This window comes from Haemaphysalis longicornis, unplaced genomic scaffold, assembly GCF_048455015.1.
Source record: "Haemaphysalis longicornis isolate Haplotype H1 unplaced genomic scaffold, Haemaphysalis longicornis Haplotype H1 scaffold_4, whole genome shotgun sequence".
In the NCBI taxonomy this organism is placed as follows: domain Eukaryota; kingdom Metazoa; phylum Arthropoda; class Arachnida; order Ixodida; family Ixodidae; genus Haemaphysalis; species Haemaphysalis longicornis.
The window spans coordinates 159,760,191-159,776,824 of NW_027526361.1; the positions used below are offsets into that span (position 1 = coordinate 159,760,191).

Below are 16,634 nucleotides of genomic sequence, written 5' to 3' on the forward strand. Positions count from 1 at the left end.
CACACAAATCGTCAAATCGTTCCACGTGCGCACTTGACAACAGCAATGGCAGCAGCGGCTCTCACGCGTTCAAAACGAGCGGTCAGCTGAAGCATGCGACTCTGGAGAAGCTCGCGGGATGGGCGTGCGAGGCGTGGGCCACGATCCCATCGACCATGGTTGAACGTTCCTTCAGAAGTGTGGCATCGCGAACACTCTTGGCGGCACCGAGGACGAGATGTTGTGGTCAGCGGAAAGCGACGAGGAGTGAGATTACTTCGGGAAATAAATCGCCCATTTCTCCCGCATTCGTTTGTCTGGGTTATAAAGTTCCGTGCGCGTTACAATAGGAGGTGCAAGTTTTTTTGTTTTTTTTGCCAGGAAAATCGGGTGCGCGTTAGAATCGGGGGCGCGTTAGAATCGGGTAAGTACGGTATGTGCGTGGAATCTGCACAGTGTGTTAGTCTGCGCTGTGTGGTGTGTCCTCTTCTTTCGTCCCATCCTTGTAGCGCGAAGTATATTTCGATTCCCGCCACGGGGGGCGCCGTTTCTTTCCCTTCACCCGCCGACCCGGATGAGCCACCTCCCACCGCGGCTCCCATGCGGCGCTCGCCGTACCGCGAAAAGCCCAATGCGGCGACGAGCGAGAACCCGGCGGCAACAGAACCCACGCGAACGCTGTCTCAGGGACGGGTGCGACCCGAAGGACGGTTCGACCCACGCTGAGGAGGGGAATATGCTGTGCGCGTGAATCACGCCCCTTCCTCCTCCCTATCCCCTCCTTTTTTTTCCCAGCATTGCATTGTCCTTCCCTTGTACGCAATCAGTGGCCGGAAATGTATGTACTGCGAAGTCCACTTGTTCTTGCTTGTAAACAACTACAACAGGAACAGTATTACGCATTGGTACCCTAAATCTTCGAGGGCTGTCTGCAAAACGGAGACGGCATCAACTTAGTCGCCTGATCATGGAACACGAACTTGAAGTTACAGCCGTACACCAAACTAGTTGCGAATTGCGCTGATATTTCCCAAGGCAGGGGAGTGGATGGAGTGGGACTTTAACGATCGTCGCGTACAAATGCAGAGCGAAATCAAGGAATGAACCTTGTCACTTTTATTCTGTTGTGCGACTTAAACGAACTGATCACTCGGCGGGCGAATTTTTTTTTTTTAAGTACAAAGTAAGTTCACAAGCGATAAAAGGTGTGGTAGGAACAGTGTGGTATCTCGCAAGACCCCCTGATTTCAGTTTGTGCTAGATTTTGCAGGCTCCCTGTGTCATATGACGATGTTTCGAAGAAGCCATATGACGATGTTTCGAAGAAGTCGGGTACGCAGTTTACTATGTAAGACCCTCTCCGCGCTGCTCGGGGAAGATATATGTAGCAGATGATCGAGTGCGAGCGCTCACCTCGCGACAAGGTGACCCAGCATAAAAGTCCTTGTCGTATGCTGATGCGTGTGCTGATTTTCGCGTGTGATTTTGCCTTATCCATCGTACTCATTGCGAAGAACGTTCGTTAAATGTATGCCATATTGGCTTGTTCAGGGTAGTGAGCAACATCTGAGAAATGATTGCGTAACTGGCGTGGTCAGATATGAATGCTCCGCTAGATTATGTAGGCATATGAAGCAGATTTACATCGTAGTGTATAGCTTTAACATGAGCATCTGAAGGAACGCTGCTCACGGAGGTGCCCTTAGTGAATCTCAACTAAGTGGAAGCAAAATCGGCTCCATGCATGCATATGTCGGTTTTGCGGCGCCGGCCTGAGGCACACTCTGGGCGCTTTTACGCACCGAATGTACCACACTAACATCGCGTCAGAAGCATTTACAAATACACCAAATTTGTGAACACATTGATTACGCCACATAAATATCTATTTCGAACGCATAGAAATGGGAAATCTCAGTCGCAAACGTGCCGCAAATGCAGCGGTGACAGTGGTGAGCGGGCCGGAGACTCCCGTGACTGCTTTCGAAACGGGCCGCTAGGGGATTTCAGTGGCAGCGCGAGAAGCGTATAAAGGTTCCACACGTCAACATATTCACACGAAACAATTTTTTTTGTCGAAAATCTATTTCCGACCCCTTCAATGGGCAGTTGAAGAACGTTTGTTTCGGTGTGGCAGGCAACAAGGGCGGCGTGTGCGAGAAGGCGCGGCCCACGGCGGTGTCCGTGGGCGGCAGCACCGAGATCCTCACGGTGAGCACCAACGTGGGCGTGCTGACGTTCGTCAACTTCAACGCCTTTGTGGTGGCCGCCGTGTCCGAGCTGGTCTTCTGCCACGAGCTGGGACACAACTTCGGCGCGCAGGTATGCGCTGTACAGGCGTGCGCATCATCATCATCATCATATTAATAATTTATTGTACCCTTAAAGGCCCCTTGCGGGGTATTACATAAGGGGGCAGGCAAAATAATAGTACACACATAACAAGAATACAGGAACAATTCCGACATACATTCGTGTAAAGAATGTAAACACGTACAGGCATGAAAAAATTTTTGCGTAGCTAAGATCATTGCAGTTTACAACCTTAAAAAAGAGAAGAAAATAAAAAAAGAGAAGGGAAAGGGAGAGAGGTGAGCGATTCTAAGGAGTCATGCGTTCCTTAGTCTGCCAAAGAAGACAAAAAAAAGCTAAAAAGAGCAATGAACTCACTGAGGGCAGCAACCGTAGGGCCTTTGGAATGCGTGCCAGTGCCCTACGAACCAGGAACCAGAAGGGCGCCGGCCTGCCGGCCTGCGTACTCTCACACGGTCGGCGTCGGTGGGCCGTCTAATCCCCTTGCCCACCGTGCTACGGTGGCGAAGCACCCGGAGTGGTGTTCCCCACTCTTTGCGCTCAGCACCCCAAAATATTCCCTAGAGGACAAGGCAGTGCAAGAACAACGTCCGCAGACAGGACAAGGAACGCAGCCCCCTTCTCCGAACAATACGAGGCGGTAGACCAAGAAGCTGACCTCGCCGAAACTGCAATCTTCGAGAAAAAGGCAAACTGGAGGAAGTGCCTTTAAGTTGAGTCAAGCTATCTACAGCGAACCCCACGGAGCCGCAATGGCTCGCGAGGGACTCCCCAGTCTGCGAAAACACAAGAGCTGCGTTCCGCAGAGCGGGGTTCGTGGGAGGCCGGCAGCGGCGAAAGGTTGCAAGGCGACGTTGCAATGTAAGCTGTGACACCTCTGAAGAAGGAGCCGAGCCGGCTTCGAAACGCCGGGTCTCCAGTTATTGTATTAATGGCGGGGGGTGTAATATATTTATCAGACATTTAAAGAAGCAACGAGAAGTAGAAGCAATTGAAAAGGACGCTAAAATTACGCGTAGACAAAGAAACGAGAAACAGAATAGTCCCAGTCGAAAATGTCAACAGGAATACGACAGAAACCCAACAAGAATTCCTGTCGTACGACACAATTTCTGTAGTTACGAAAGAATTCCTGTCGTTACGACAAAGCTTTCTGTTGTTACGACACACATTTCTGTCGTAACGACAGAGTCAATCTTCTCAACGACAAACATTCCTGTAGTCCCAACAGAACTACCTGTCGTCACGACAGCCATCATGCTGTCGTGACATAGCCAGCTGTCGTGACGTCTGTCGTTACTACAAGACTACGACAAAAATGCTGTAGTAGCAAAGCTTGCTGTCGTGACGACAGAATCTTGTAGTAACTACAGAGGCATAAATGCTGTCGTGACGTCTGTAGTTGCAACAGGACCACGACAAAAATGCTGTAGTAGCAAAGCCGGCTGTCGTGACGGCAGATTCTTGTCGTCACTACAGATGCGGCTGCCGTGGCAAAATATGTCGCGATACATGAATCTGTCTACACAACAGCCAACAGTCGAACAAGATAATTCTGTCGTGAGGACAGCTTTGCAACTGCAGTTGCAAAGCTGTTATGTGTTTATTTCTTGCGATGAAAGAGAATATTTTTACCACTTTCCTGCTCACAGAATCAACGACGAAATGAAACTTCCAATTTTAACACCGGGGACGCGGGAGCAGAATTGAGTTTACTATTTTGCTCGCTGTAACACGACGACTAACAAAATAGAACACACAATATCGCCCTAAACCCGACACCGCAATTCACAGCCAATAAAAAAATAAAAAGGTGCGAACGCCCAAGAAGTTTCTTTCCATAAAAACCAAATTGTACGTGAGAAAAAAAGCTGAAACCAAACTCCACACCTACCCACATCGTGGCAGCAGGCGAACAGGTGAAGCACCAATGACACAACTAAAAGAGAATCAATAAAGCAGCCACAATAAAGTCCTAACCACATGGACGCGAAATCACGCGTCGCGCGATCGTCGGCGTCGTTCGGCGTCAACGCGCGGGCCCTCAGGAGAGGGCGAGCAACCGCATGAGACCGGCGAAGTCGCGCGCCAGTAGCTGCGTCAGCGGGCGTTGCTGGACGTCAATTGCCATCCTGTTGAAGTCGTTTATGAGCAGTTATTATCGATTATTGAACTGCAATTATCAAGACTTTAGCTAGCAAAAAAGAAAATCACTTGGCATATTTATTCATTGCTATATAAGTATGTTGGCAATGTATCTCGAGTCATCATGGTCAAATCTGAACAAAATAAGATAGGATGATAAACGAAGACGCACCTCGCAAAACTGCTTTAGTTGCTTCTTGATTTAACCTGCATGTTATGTACCGACTGCAGGTGCATGAATTCAAAGTGTAAGCAAAAAACAAATTTCAGCGCTGCCTTGATACTGAGATTACCGTCGAACGTCATTTGTAGGTTAAAAGGCAAGGTACTCTGGCACCCTGACTGTACCCTGTAAAAAAAACTGATCAAACCCTCGCCGCAAAAAAAAAAAAAAAAAAAAAAAAAAAAAAGAGGGCTTTTTGAGGATTCGAACCACGGACTTCAAAACGAAAGTCCGACACCCAACCCCTCGGCCACACAAGGAGACAGGAAGGCACAGAGAATTCGGTGTACCAAACAAGGCTAGCCACAAATAGTGTCGGATGTGCTTTGTTTTGGTCGTGTTTGAGAGACTTGAGCAGTGGTAACGCTTGTTTCTTGCGCACCGATCTTGGAGCCGAGGACGATAATGCTAGTGCTACGAGCGATGTAACCACAGGTCCCTCATTGAGTCAAGAAAAGCTATCGCACATCCCCGGTCAGCGCAAGCCACGGGAGCTACGAATGGAAGGGAATGCGCCGCTAGAATTCTGGCGTTGATAACGCTTGCTCGTCACGCACCGATCTTGCAGACAAGCCACATTATGCTTATACTGGATGCGATGTAGACAGAGCTCCCTTATTTAAATCGCAGATCCCCGATCTCCCCGTTGAAAGCCGAACAAGCCACAAATGGATAAGCGCTTGCGAATAGAAATAGCTGGCAATTTGTCTCGAGGCAACCGATTACCGCAAGTTAAAAATAACTCGATTGTTTTCTGCTGAAAGGAATGCCCCCAAACCGCGCGAAGACGGACGCTGTCGCCCGCTTTCCGATGCTCTCTCGCGCTGCGTCGACCAAGCGTCGACGCCGATATCTGGCGAGCGTAGACATCGGCGTCGCTCGGGCGTCAGCTCGCGTAGCCGTGCATTTCTGGCGACGACGTCGACGCGAGAAAACGCCGAAAGTGCTCTGCATCTGGTTGGGCCGCAGCCCCGACCACTGCAAAAAGAAAGAGAAATCAGCGCACATACTATGTAGCCGAGCACAACACATGAAAGAACCGTGCTGAAGTTGGAATCTGCTATCACTGGTTAATACAGTGCTAATTTTTATCAAGAGGTTTGTAACCCGCTAATAAATTATGTTCATTATTACAACCAAAATGATTGAGTTTTCATGTATCGCTTCATCGGCTTCATCTTCTGGCATCAACCACCACCGCCTATATAGGCCGACTGAAGCCGTAGCCAGCCGTAGCCGCAGCCCTCACTGTTGCAACACACATGGCAACGCACATTACGCCGCGTTTCTTTTCTTGCGCTGGTCGATGGTTGTCGTATGCACGTAGTGTGACCGTGTAACAAAGCGTAACCGTGTAACGTTTTCGTTCAGTATGTTTTGGAAGGTAGAAGAGAAGTCGTTGGGCCTACGGACGAGCGTAATTTTTTTGTGGTGGACGTCGACGACTACGAGCGTGGCGTGGGAAGTGTTTTGGCTCGGCGACAGCGAGACGCGGGAAGATTATTCGACGGCACCATCGTTCACATGACCGGTAAGTGTTCTTGCCCTTAAATTGTGCATAACAGTGTCTGAGCGCTTTTTAGCAGTTTTACATCTGCCACTACCGCAGAAAGTAAGGAATGAATATCGGCATGCCGGCTGTGCCGTCGGAAGGCGCGGAGATCCGCTTCACCGTATATGGCGCCGACGCCGAAGAAAATGGCTCGTATTACCACCTTGCACATTTTCCACGTAACACGCTCTATTCAGGACTGTGCTGGCTACCAGTTAGTCGGGTTAGGAATTCATCTGCATTGTTCGTGTCGGCGTCGAGTAGTCGCCAAGCCACATTCTCACGTACAGTCGGCAAAAGGCTTTAACGCGCGAGCGGCGTGCTCCGGAGTGCGCGGGAGATTGCTAGATTGCTAGAATGTGTGCATGCGAGGCCCGTATCAGCGCGCTGGCTGTGTCCCTCCTCGCTGCACCCGTCGCCTTGGCTTCCACGCCTTCTTTTACCGTAATAAGCGCTGTGTGCCTGCGCTGCCGGGCCGGGAAACAAAACTGGAGATTACCCGCCTTAACGCTCGTTGTGCGAGTTTTTCGTCTGCATTAGCCTTGGCGCACAGCTGTTCATTGCGTTATCGTTCCGCCAATAGCTGCATGAGTCCCTTGAGCGCCACTGTCCGGTTTCAGGGCTCGGCTTTGCATGTCACTGCTGACGGGCTCACGCCACAATACTCAGTGCACTGTGCAAGCGATCACGGCCCGATATCTAGTTACTATAAAACACCGGCAGCGATGCGTTTTCTGCTATTGTCGTTCGTTGTCTCGCATACAGGAAAACACTCCTGTCTAAATTGTGTAGGGCGCCGCAAAAAAAGCGTTGCGCGTAGTTAAACGCAGCCAACGCTCTACTACCAATCGCTCATTTCCGCTATTGTTTCCCGGCCCGGCAGTGCAGGCAGCGCTTCTCACGACGAAAGAAGGTACGGAATTCAAGGCGACGGGCACAGCGACAAGGGAAAGAACCATCGCGCTGATGCGGGTCGCGCATGCTCGCATTCTACCGGTGTCAAACCAGGCGTTCTCACTAAGTGTCTCGCGCGCAGTCTAGAGCACGCCGCTCGCGCGTTATAGACAAGCCTTTTGCCGACTGTACGAGCTTCGAAATCGTGGTTTTTCTGTGAAGGCCGTCTTGCCAGCAGCCACTGCAGTAATGTTATTTGTAAATGCTCTTATCGAACATGACGCACATAAATGCCAAGGTGCTAAATAGCCACCGCTTTCAGGTATGTTTATTAGGGGAAGTCAATATTTGCATGAAAGTTGACCTCATAACTATCATTAAACACGTGTCAAATGACACTGAAGTGTGCTTGTTGCTCTAAATAGGTGTCATTATGGTGGACGAGGCTCGGAACAAGTATGGCATGTTATCTCTTGACCTCTCATTGCAGGCAGACAAAAAAACTGCGAAGGCAGAGAAAAGATCAGCGAAGGTCGACATCATTCTTCGAGCTGCCGCAAGGGACCAAGACCCTGTAGCAGTTTTAAGGAAGAGGGTCGTGCAATTGGAGGCCGAGATGCGGGGGCTGCGATCACTCAACATGGAGTGGCCGGCAAGTTCTTTTCACCAGTGCGTAAACAATGCTCCATCTGTGTGCATGGCTTCTTATCACTATTATGAGCTAAGCAACGTACCAGATACTGCAGTTGCTATCATGCTTAGTTGGCTGTAATGTCAACTGTTGCAGGAAGGTTTCACTTCCTCAAACATGTGGCATTACCATCTAAGGAGCCTACAGCCTGATTGAACATGTGGCATTACCATCTAAGGAGCCTACAGCCTGATTGAACAGGTTCCTTTCTTTTGGTGGGTGAAAACAAAACTGCCCTGCAGCACGACCTTGTCACGTGGCTTCTATACGAAGATTTTGAGCTATTGGTTTATCTAGTTGCTAGCCATGGCCTTTTTGCAGGCACTGCACAAATTACTGCCCGTTGAAAGTGCTTTACTCGCTGTAAAGGATTTTGACAATGAGATTGTTTGGAAGAGAAGGCCTAGTAAAAAAAATTCATAAAACTGCAATTCCAGTGAAAGTGCAGGAACACGGCAATGCTGCTTTATGTTTTGTAGCAGACTTGCTAACAATGTGACTATGAGTGGGCAACACAACTTATTCCTCTATATTTTTCATACAGCCCCAACCCTAAAAGTGACTTGTTAGTCTCATAAAAGGACAATCTGCACCTATGTAGAATGACTTGTTTGCGATTTTGTGCGTGCTGAGAATGGTATTGACCAAACTTTAAATTCCTTTAAAAGCGGAGCAATTTAATTAAAAGCTGTGGCTAGCGTTCCGTCCAGACGGAACGATATACAAGTGCTAAAGTTCCGTCAAGACGGAACGGGGCGCTGCGGGTTATGCTTCCGTCCAGACGGAATACGTCTGAGACCTTAGCGTTCGCCGGCGTGAAATTTGTACAGTTCCGTCTAGGTGAAAGGAAAACCGGCTGATTAGACGACGTGCTCCGTCTTCAGATTTGGAGTAGGCGTTCAGCTTCGGATAATGGCAGTATTGTACCGGGTTCGATTCCCCCCGGACATGCTTTTTTTTTTTTTTTTTTTTTTTTTTTTCCCCTTTGCGTGGTTGAGCCAGCGTTTTGCAACAGTTAACTTCTTGCCCAATTTACAATTGACGCGGGGAGAGCAGTCGGTCTTGATTTCGCACTCAACCGGCTGCTCCGCTACTGCTCAATAGAGCCAAGGCTGATGTGTTCATCGCCAGAGTTCCGATCACCTCTAGTTCGTAATGGTGATTCGGTGATTCGTAACACTGACTCTAGCTAGTCAATGAGCAGAAGTGGTTTGACCGGTAGGGTAAAAATCTACAAAACTCAAGAAAGGCGATCGGACGGAGCATTTTCTGCCCGCGAAAATGCACCGCGCACGCCACAGGCGCGCTGACGCTGCAGCGGAACCACCGGTACGCTGCGACCGGCGCGGCCAGTGGCAGGAACATGGCGGCGGCTTCGACCACGAAGTGGTGTAGGGAAACTATGGTGTCGGGAGCACGAGCGACCGCTCAAAATGCCGCTCAAGACACGCACGAAGTTGCTTGAGCGGTAAAGGTGCTTATAATTTTGGACGAGAACGGTACTACAAAACATCATCCGCACAGCTAGTGAAAGCGCCCATGCAGTATCTGCCGGGGTGGTGGCCTAAAATCTCTGGCGGTCTATGCTGGCGGAGCCAGCCGGCTGAGTCGAGCGCTTCGAAACTGCCGCCATGAGGCGCGTGCCTCCCCAATGGCGCAAGTCGTAGGCTCCTCCCACTGCCGCGCGCGACGCGCGTCATTTTCTGAGTGAGGCAGCTAGAATACGCGGACGTCAAAAAAAAAAAAAAAAAACCCGCTTCACAACAAGCAGCGAGGGCAGTCGTTCTTGATATTTACCCAGCTCAATGAATCGCTTCCGCTCATTGACTAGCCAGAAGAACCGTTAATTAGTAATCACCATTACGAACTAGAGGTGATCGGAACTCTGGCGATGGACACATCGGCCTTGGCTCTATTGAGCGGTAGCGGAGCAGCCGGTTGAGTGCGAAATCAAGACCGACTGCTCTCACCGCGTCAATTGTAAAGTGGGCAAGAAGTTAGCTGTTGCATAACGCTGGCGCAACCACGCAAAAAAAAAAAAAAAAGAAAAACCAAGCATGTCTGGGGGGAATCGAACCCGGTACAATACTGCCATTATCCGAGGAGCAACCCCTACACCACATCTGAAGGTGGAGCAGGGCGTCTAATCAGCCGGTTTTGCTTTCGTCCAGACGGAACTGTACAAATTTCGCGCCGGCTCCGTCTGGACGGAACGCTAAGCTCTCAGTTGTATTCCGTCTGGACGGAAGGATAACCCGCAGCGCCCTGTTCCGTCTGGACGGAACTTTAGCACTTGTATATCGTTTCGTCTGGACGGAACGCTAGCCACAGCCTTTATTAAAACTGATTGCCTGTACTGCGTATTGTTTTAAGAGTGCAACACTTTTTCATGTGACTCAGGCACCTCTCCAGGGAGTGAAAAGAGTGGACATGGCCTGCAGCTCCCTGCCAGCATGAGCCCTGCAGAACCACCAGCACCCGACACCAGCTGCGCCAGCACGAGGCTGGCGGCACTACCAGCACGAGCCCTCTATGGCGCTGGCTGTGAAGAAAGTAGGTGTTTAACGCTTTCTTTCTGTTAGTCCCAGAACTTGGCTTGTTTTTGCTACTGTAGAAAGTAATCGTTTTGTAAAACATGGGGTATGTTCGACAAACAGGGTCACGTAAGACAACTCCAAAGCGGCGGACTGCTGTGCAGCTACAACAAGCATAGTGTGCCCAGTACCAACAGCAGTGCTCATCAATATTTCTATGCTTATGTGTATTTTGTACTTTTATTGTTTCTCGCACCATTCGTACTGCTGTAAAATGAATATGCATTGCATTTATGCGCAAATAGCTCATTTGGAAAGCTTGCAAGCCGTACCTAATTTGTGTTTGCTTTTGCCGGCCTCAGCCAATCGCACAGCTGGGCACATAGGATATCTAGGTTCTGTTGCGGGAAATGAGCTAGTGGGTTGCTTGGCCATTCCCTTTTTCCCTACTTATATAGCTTATTTGGGCATGAAAGTGGTGTCACTATGATTTTGGCAGTCTTTCGAATGAACCAAACTTGTGATGTGTCTGCATGGCCCCTTTAGCTGAAAGTTTTACAAGCTGGCATATACTTTTGGAGAGAAGTTTTATGAGTGTAATGTTATTCTCTGCAGTAATATAAATGAGAAAAGCACCACTTTTTTAGCACGGGGAGCATTCGTTTTACTGCGAAACAGTCTGTGTTTCAATCCCCCCCCCCTTCGGGTTTTATTCCAGTGAAGCCATTTTCTGGGTGCCGCTTGCTCTTGTCGTTTTTGCTAAGCACACACATATAAGCGGTTGCTGGTTTACGCGTGCACATGTGGGGACCAGAGGAAGGAGGGTAGGTCGTGCATGCAAAACTATAGGTTTCAAACCCTCTTACATGTGGAGCCTTACACATGGATGTCGAACAGCCAAATGCGACCTGTCTGGTGTCTTCACTGGTCGAGCAAATTGGGTTGTGTGCTACGCACACAGTAAGGGAAACAGACAGCCCCATGTTTGTTTGCTAGAATAAAGCTCGAGTCTGTCCAAGTTTAATTCAGTAAAACGACTGGTAAGTATGCTGCCTTGCAAATTATGAACAAACGTGGTTTGTTTCGTGCACTTCGTCGACTGTGCCCGGCTTCGCAGCTCATCTATGTGGAGCCATTGTGTTTAGTTCTATGAAATGGCAGAGGTTAAAAACACAGTTTTGGCAGTCTAATTTGCAGTCTTTTTCCGTTGTTTGCCATTGTCTTGTATTACATGTATTGTTTTGTTCTATTGATGCAGATCCCTTCTGGCACTACCTGCAGATGAAGGGCTGCGAACCAGGGGACATGAGCAAGCGACACATGCTGCTAGTGAGATATCTAGCACGAGGGTCCGTGGATCTGCACCAATAAGAAGGTACATGTTTACTTATTTGGTTGCTGGAAACCTAGGCCAGTGTCTCTACTGTTTTAAAGGGACCCTGCAGCACTTGCCATCGACTACTCGGAATGTAGTTTGGGGTAAAGTCTATTGCCCTAGAAATCGCCCTTCCAAGAATTATGAAAAGCCCTTTACTGTCACCGAAACTATGCACGATTAGAAATCGCGCATAGTTGTTCTCTCTCAACTCGACTGCGAACAACGCAACGAAAGCTGTGTGCTCTCTCCTGGAGAGGGGGGCGGCTTGCAGCGTTCTCTTCGGCATCCTTGGACATATCATAGGCTGGGAAGTATTCTCTGCAACGTGGGGAGGGGGGTAGTCAATTCTGGTTTGGTGCCACAAAAAAGCAGGCATGGCTGCCTGCTTGCAAGCGCGCGCTCAGGCTGGTAGAGCGTTTTTGAAGCAATAAGCAATTGTTGCCTAGTGGTCTCGTTGAAAGGAGAGTATTGAGTTTTTCACTCAAACTCCGTGCGCACTCAGCAAAAGAAATACCAAACTGCGTGTGCATGTTTAGGCATAGAAGAGATTGGTACACAGCGCCGATGACGGCGAATCCTCACAAGAAATGTGAGAAATGAGTCGCAAAGTTGACCAGCGACAGCCAACTAAACAGCCATGGCCGCAATGACGTCGTTTAGGCCATGCCAAGAGCGAAGAGTGCGCGGTTGGTTTTTCCCCGTCTTTCGCGATTTGTGTGCTCACCGCTTCACATGGACTGGTAATATTTGGCTCAGGTATTCCTGGCAGTGTAATCTAAACATTGTGCAGGTTTACTGGCACTGTTTAAAGAGTGTTCCAGGGTCCTTTTAATCCAAAATGGTCAGTTACTGAAACAGAGGCATTTTTGATTGTCTGCATTGATAGTTTGTTTGTCTAAATTGACACGGCAACTACGCACCTCGACTGAGAAGACTGCAGTTCACGCTGCGCGCAAATTTTGCATTAGGGAGTATCGGCACTTTTTCTTTTTAATGTGTTATTTTGCTGAACTTTTATCGTTGCTTAACTTTACTTAGAGATTTATGAGCTGGCTTATATATAACTCTTTGGGGAAAGTTTTATGAATATGATGTCACGCTGTAGTAATTTAACTCTCGTTAGCACTGGAAAATTCACCGATTTTTAGGGGTCCAAGAAAAATTTTTTTTCTGCAAAATCATTGGTAAGAACTAATTAAGATAAAACAAAATTACCACGCGTGGTGCCCGTGCCATGCGGTGAAGTCAAACCTGCGTTTCAACATGGGCAATTTTGGGTGGTTCCCTGGAAGAAATCTGGCGATTTGACATTATCAGAGGCACCAATGTGTCCCCGTGTGACGTAAAAACATTTTGTCAGTGACTGACTGCATTTACAGCCAGCACAGTATTCGGGACAAGCACGCGGTGCGGAAAAACATGCATGGAGTTGAAAACGTAACTCCGTGGTTGATGCTTGTTGACGTTCACTGTCAGTTATCGCTAAAAACAAACTTGCGGTTTATCATCACCTTCTGACTCGCTATTGTAGCCTTGCTTACAGAAATGCGGTGCAATGCGCTAAAATCGTGCCCCGCGAACTTTGCCCAAGTAGCTGTTGTGCGATAATAAAGATCAGCACTATGAGCCTCATGCATTGCAGCGCACCTAACATTTTTGAAATGAAACAGTACAAAAGGTATTGGAGACTCCATCCGAATAGACATTTCAATTAAGGAGCAGCACTAGACCTCTGGAGATACCCTTGTATGGAAACGAAACTGGCAGGCGGACAGCAGGGGGTGTGTAAAGCCGGTTTGAAGTGCTCTTTTCGTCGGAACTGATATCTGGTGACTGGGCGTTATCTTTTGACTTGCATCGGAAGTTCTTATTGCAGAAAACGTTTTAGGGTGGGGGGGAAATCAGGAGTGGCATGCTTTTTTTTTGGTGAGGATGTTTAGCCGATGCTCAAGGCACCATGGCAGATAGGCTTGAAGTTGAGTAACTGCAGAGTAACACTAAATATGAATTTCGCGATGCAGAAACAAAACCGAAACTGTTGTTAACTGTTTGAATGGTCCTGTGGTAAGTAGAACTACAACACAACTATGAACAATGTGCGCAAAGGCAATAAGACTGCCTAAAATCGTGAAGAAACTTTGCAAACGGGCACTGCTTGATATTTTCAGCCGATTTCAGGGGTTATTACTGTGTGACTGCAAACCTGACGTTTAAAAATTATCATCTGATTCACCCTGCATGCCCTGATAATAAAAAACCAAACGCTGATGCAGAGTACCTACGGTTGGCATGCATTGTTCTTTAGTAGCAGTGACACGCAAAGACCACTCCCCTTTCTGCACCCATGTGATGCAAATGCATGTCAAAAATCACGTTTTTGTTGACAAATGAAAACAAAACTGATTTTGAAAGGACATTTTCTGAGCTAAGTCCTAATGGCTTGACTTGTTCCAGAATTGCCAGGAACGCTCTGGGAAGGGGCTTGCAAGGTATCGTTTAAATTGAACGTTTTTGAATAGGCACAGTAATGTGAAAAGCACTTTATCAGCAATAGAGAGCACTTCTTATTGCTCAGCATGCAGAAGCGTGTTTAGCTTTTATAAAATGGTGCAGTTTAAGGACACAGTATTAGCAGTATGATTTTCAGTCTTTTTGTGCTGCCTGTCATTGTCTTGCATCAATGTTCGTTTTTTTTTTTTCTATCGATGCAGGTTCCTTCTGGCATTACCTCCAAGTGAAGGTCTGCGAGCAAGCTGAAATGCACAAGCGCCACAAGCTTCTGGCTAGATATCTCGCGCAGAATTTCGCTGATCTGCGCCGATAGGAGGTACATGGGCTTGTTTGCCAATTTGGCTGGTGTGAACACCAGAGCCAGTGTCTCTACCGTTTTAATACTAAACAGTCATTGTGAGAAATGGCGGCATTTTTAATGGTGGATGTAATTTGCAATGTCGTTTTTGTGCTTCATGAGGTGTGCATTGATAGTTTTTTTGTGGCTTTCTGCAGCTGTACAATTCATTAGTGGCAGCCTGTAGCTATTGGTGGCTTTTCCCTGGGAATGTAGTGTATTTACTATAAGGTTTTTGCAGCTTCAGACAACTTTGCAGCGTTAGAATTGCGCGGATCATCCATAATGCTTGTAGTTAGGGACGGTGCACTTTCAGCCTTCGGCAAGCCAATTCTAATGGTACTTGTACTTGTTTTTTCGAGCCTGGAGCTGTGTGTGCATGAAGGAAACTAAAATAAAATTTTTGTATTCTCTTCAGTTTGCCTGTGCATGGGATCGTGGCATATTTGGGCTGTCTTAACTGTTTACTTACAGTGGACAGCCCAAATACAGTGCTAGGCTGGATTCAAAAATACTGATATTTGCTGCAACAGAATTGTTATGAATGCATTGTGCGACAGGTCAGGACTGCAAGACGCCAGGAATACATAACACAGCATCAGGACTTCGACAAGACAGGCATGATTCTCGCAGTAGAGCATCAGAACTGTGACATACTACAGCATTACTACAGGACTACGACATACTACAGGATTACTACAGGGCTACGACATACTACAGGATCACTACAGGTTTACTACAGGACTATGACATACTACAGGATCACTACAGGACTACAACACACGATAAAACAACAAAATTGCTACAGGAATACTACACACGACAAATGTCAGAATGACGACACAACACGACGACTGTACGACAAGACTACGACGGTACGACTGTACGACACGCAAAAATACGACAAACGACGTACTACAGAAATTTTTCTGTTGTCATTTTCGACTGGGGTGTAGGTTAATTTCGGATATAGAGGATAGTAACTCAAGGAATTTTCAAGTGTTTTGCTCTGCAACGACGGATTCTGGGAGGGAGTTTCATTGTTCTATTGCTACGGCAAGGCAAGAGTTATTGAAAGCGTTGGTGGAACCGTGAAGTCACTGAAGTCAGGCGATTTGAATGCTCAAAGAATTGAAGAGGCGATGTGATGAGCGCACAGGTGTAAATAAAAGCGTAGAACGAAGGTCAGGGAAGTTATAGTACATTTTATGGAATGGGCAGAGCAGTGAAATTTTACGTCTTGATGCTAAGAGGGGCAGTCCGGCAGATGCTTTTAAGTTGGTGACACTCATAGTGTAGTCATATTTGGATGAGGTGAACCGGGTAGCGCGGTTTTGGACAGCTTATAATGTCAGTCTGGTACGTTTGGTGGGGTTCCAAATGGAGGAGGCATATTCCAGTTTGGTGCGGATGAAAGTTTCATATGCTATTTTACGGATCGATGGAGGGGACAGGTATAACGATCTTCTAAGGTAGTTCAGGGACTTCGAGGCATCGGCGGTTTGTTTTAGAATGTGGTTCGACCAGTTTAGTTTGTTAGCGATGGTAACGCCAAGGTAGCGGTAGCTATCGACCTCAGGTGGATTAACTGTGCCTAAACAGTATGGGGATGTAGTTATGAAGCGCTTCCGGGTAACATACATGAACTTACATTTGCTAACATTTAGATTCATCATTCTGCGTGTGCACCATTTTCCATATAAGGTTAAGTCCTTTTGGAGGACGGATTGGTCGTCGCTAGTTGTGACACGGCGGTAAATTACACAATCATCGGCACAAAGACGGATTGAAGATGAAATGCCAGGTGGGAGGTCGTTTATAAATATAAGGAAAAGTAGTGGACTGAGTACTGAGGAACACTGAGTACCGAGTAGACTGAGGAACACCGGATATTACTTTGGTAGTTTCTGAGCAGCGATCTCCAACACAAGTGAACTGAACGCGATCAGGATTAGCGGGTCGAGATGAAGACACGAAAGTTTTGACACTAGTCGCTTATAGGGTACGCAGTCAAAGGCCTTTGAAAAATCGAAGTAAATTACGTCTGTCTGGAATGAAGAATCTAAGGTTAGGTGAA

The 16,634-nt window shown here is 47.7% G+C and overlaps 1 protein-coding gene across 2 annotated transcripts; it reads left to right on the forward strand.

Annotated features, from left to right (window-relative positions):
* The first annotated feature begins 5,943 nt into the window (after positions 1-5,943).
* LOC144179474 (uncharacterized) lies at positions 5,944-14,974 on the forward strand. 2 transcript variants are annotated; one of them, XM_077707843.1, is made up of 5 exons: positions 5,944-6,191; positions 7,597-7,758; positions 10,198-10,350; positions 11,590-11,706; positions 14,421-14,974. In XM_077707843.1, the coding sequence occupies exons 1-4, from the start codon at positions 6,185-6,187 to the stop codon at positions 11,700-11,702; spliced, it is 435 nt and encodes a 144-aa protein (XP_077563969.1). In that variant the 5' UTR covers positions 5,944-6,184; the 3' UTR covers positions 11,703-11,706; positions 14,421-14,974. The 2 variants fall into 2 exon arrangements, 1 of the variants encoding a protein (XP_077563969.1); XR_013324247.1 differs by lacking the exon at positions 5,944-6,191 and adding an exon at positions 6,652-7,125 and having other exon boundaries at positions 7,597-7,775.
* The last annotated feature ends 1,660 nt before the right edge of the window (positions 14,975-16,634 follow it).

Excerpts from the sequence above, each read along its gene's own strand:
- LOC144179474 (XM_077707843.1), top strand. Across the intron at positions 7,759-10,197 it reads CACTCAACATGGAGTGGCCG|GCACCTCTCCAGGGAGTGAA; the intron begins GCAAGTTCTTTT and ends CATGTGACTCAG. Across the intron at positions 10,351-11,589 it reads TGGCGCTGGCTGTGAAGAAA|ATCCCTTCTGGCACTACCTG; the intron begins GTAGGTGTTTAA and ends CTATTGATGCAG.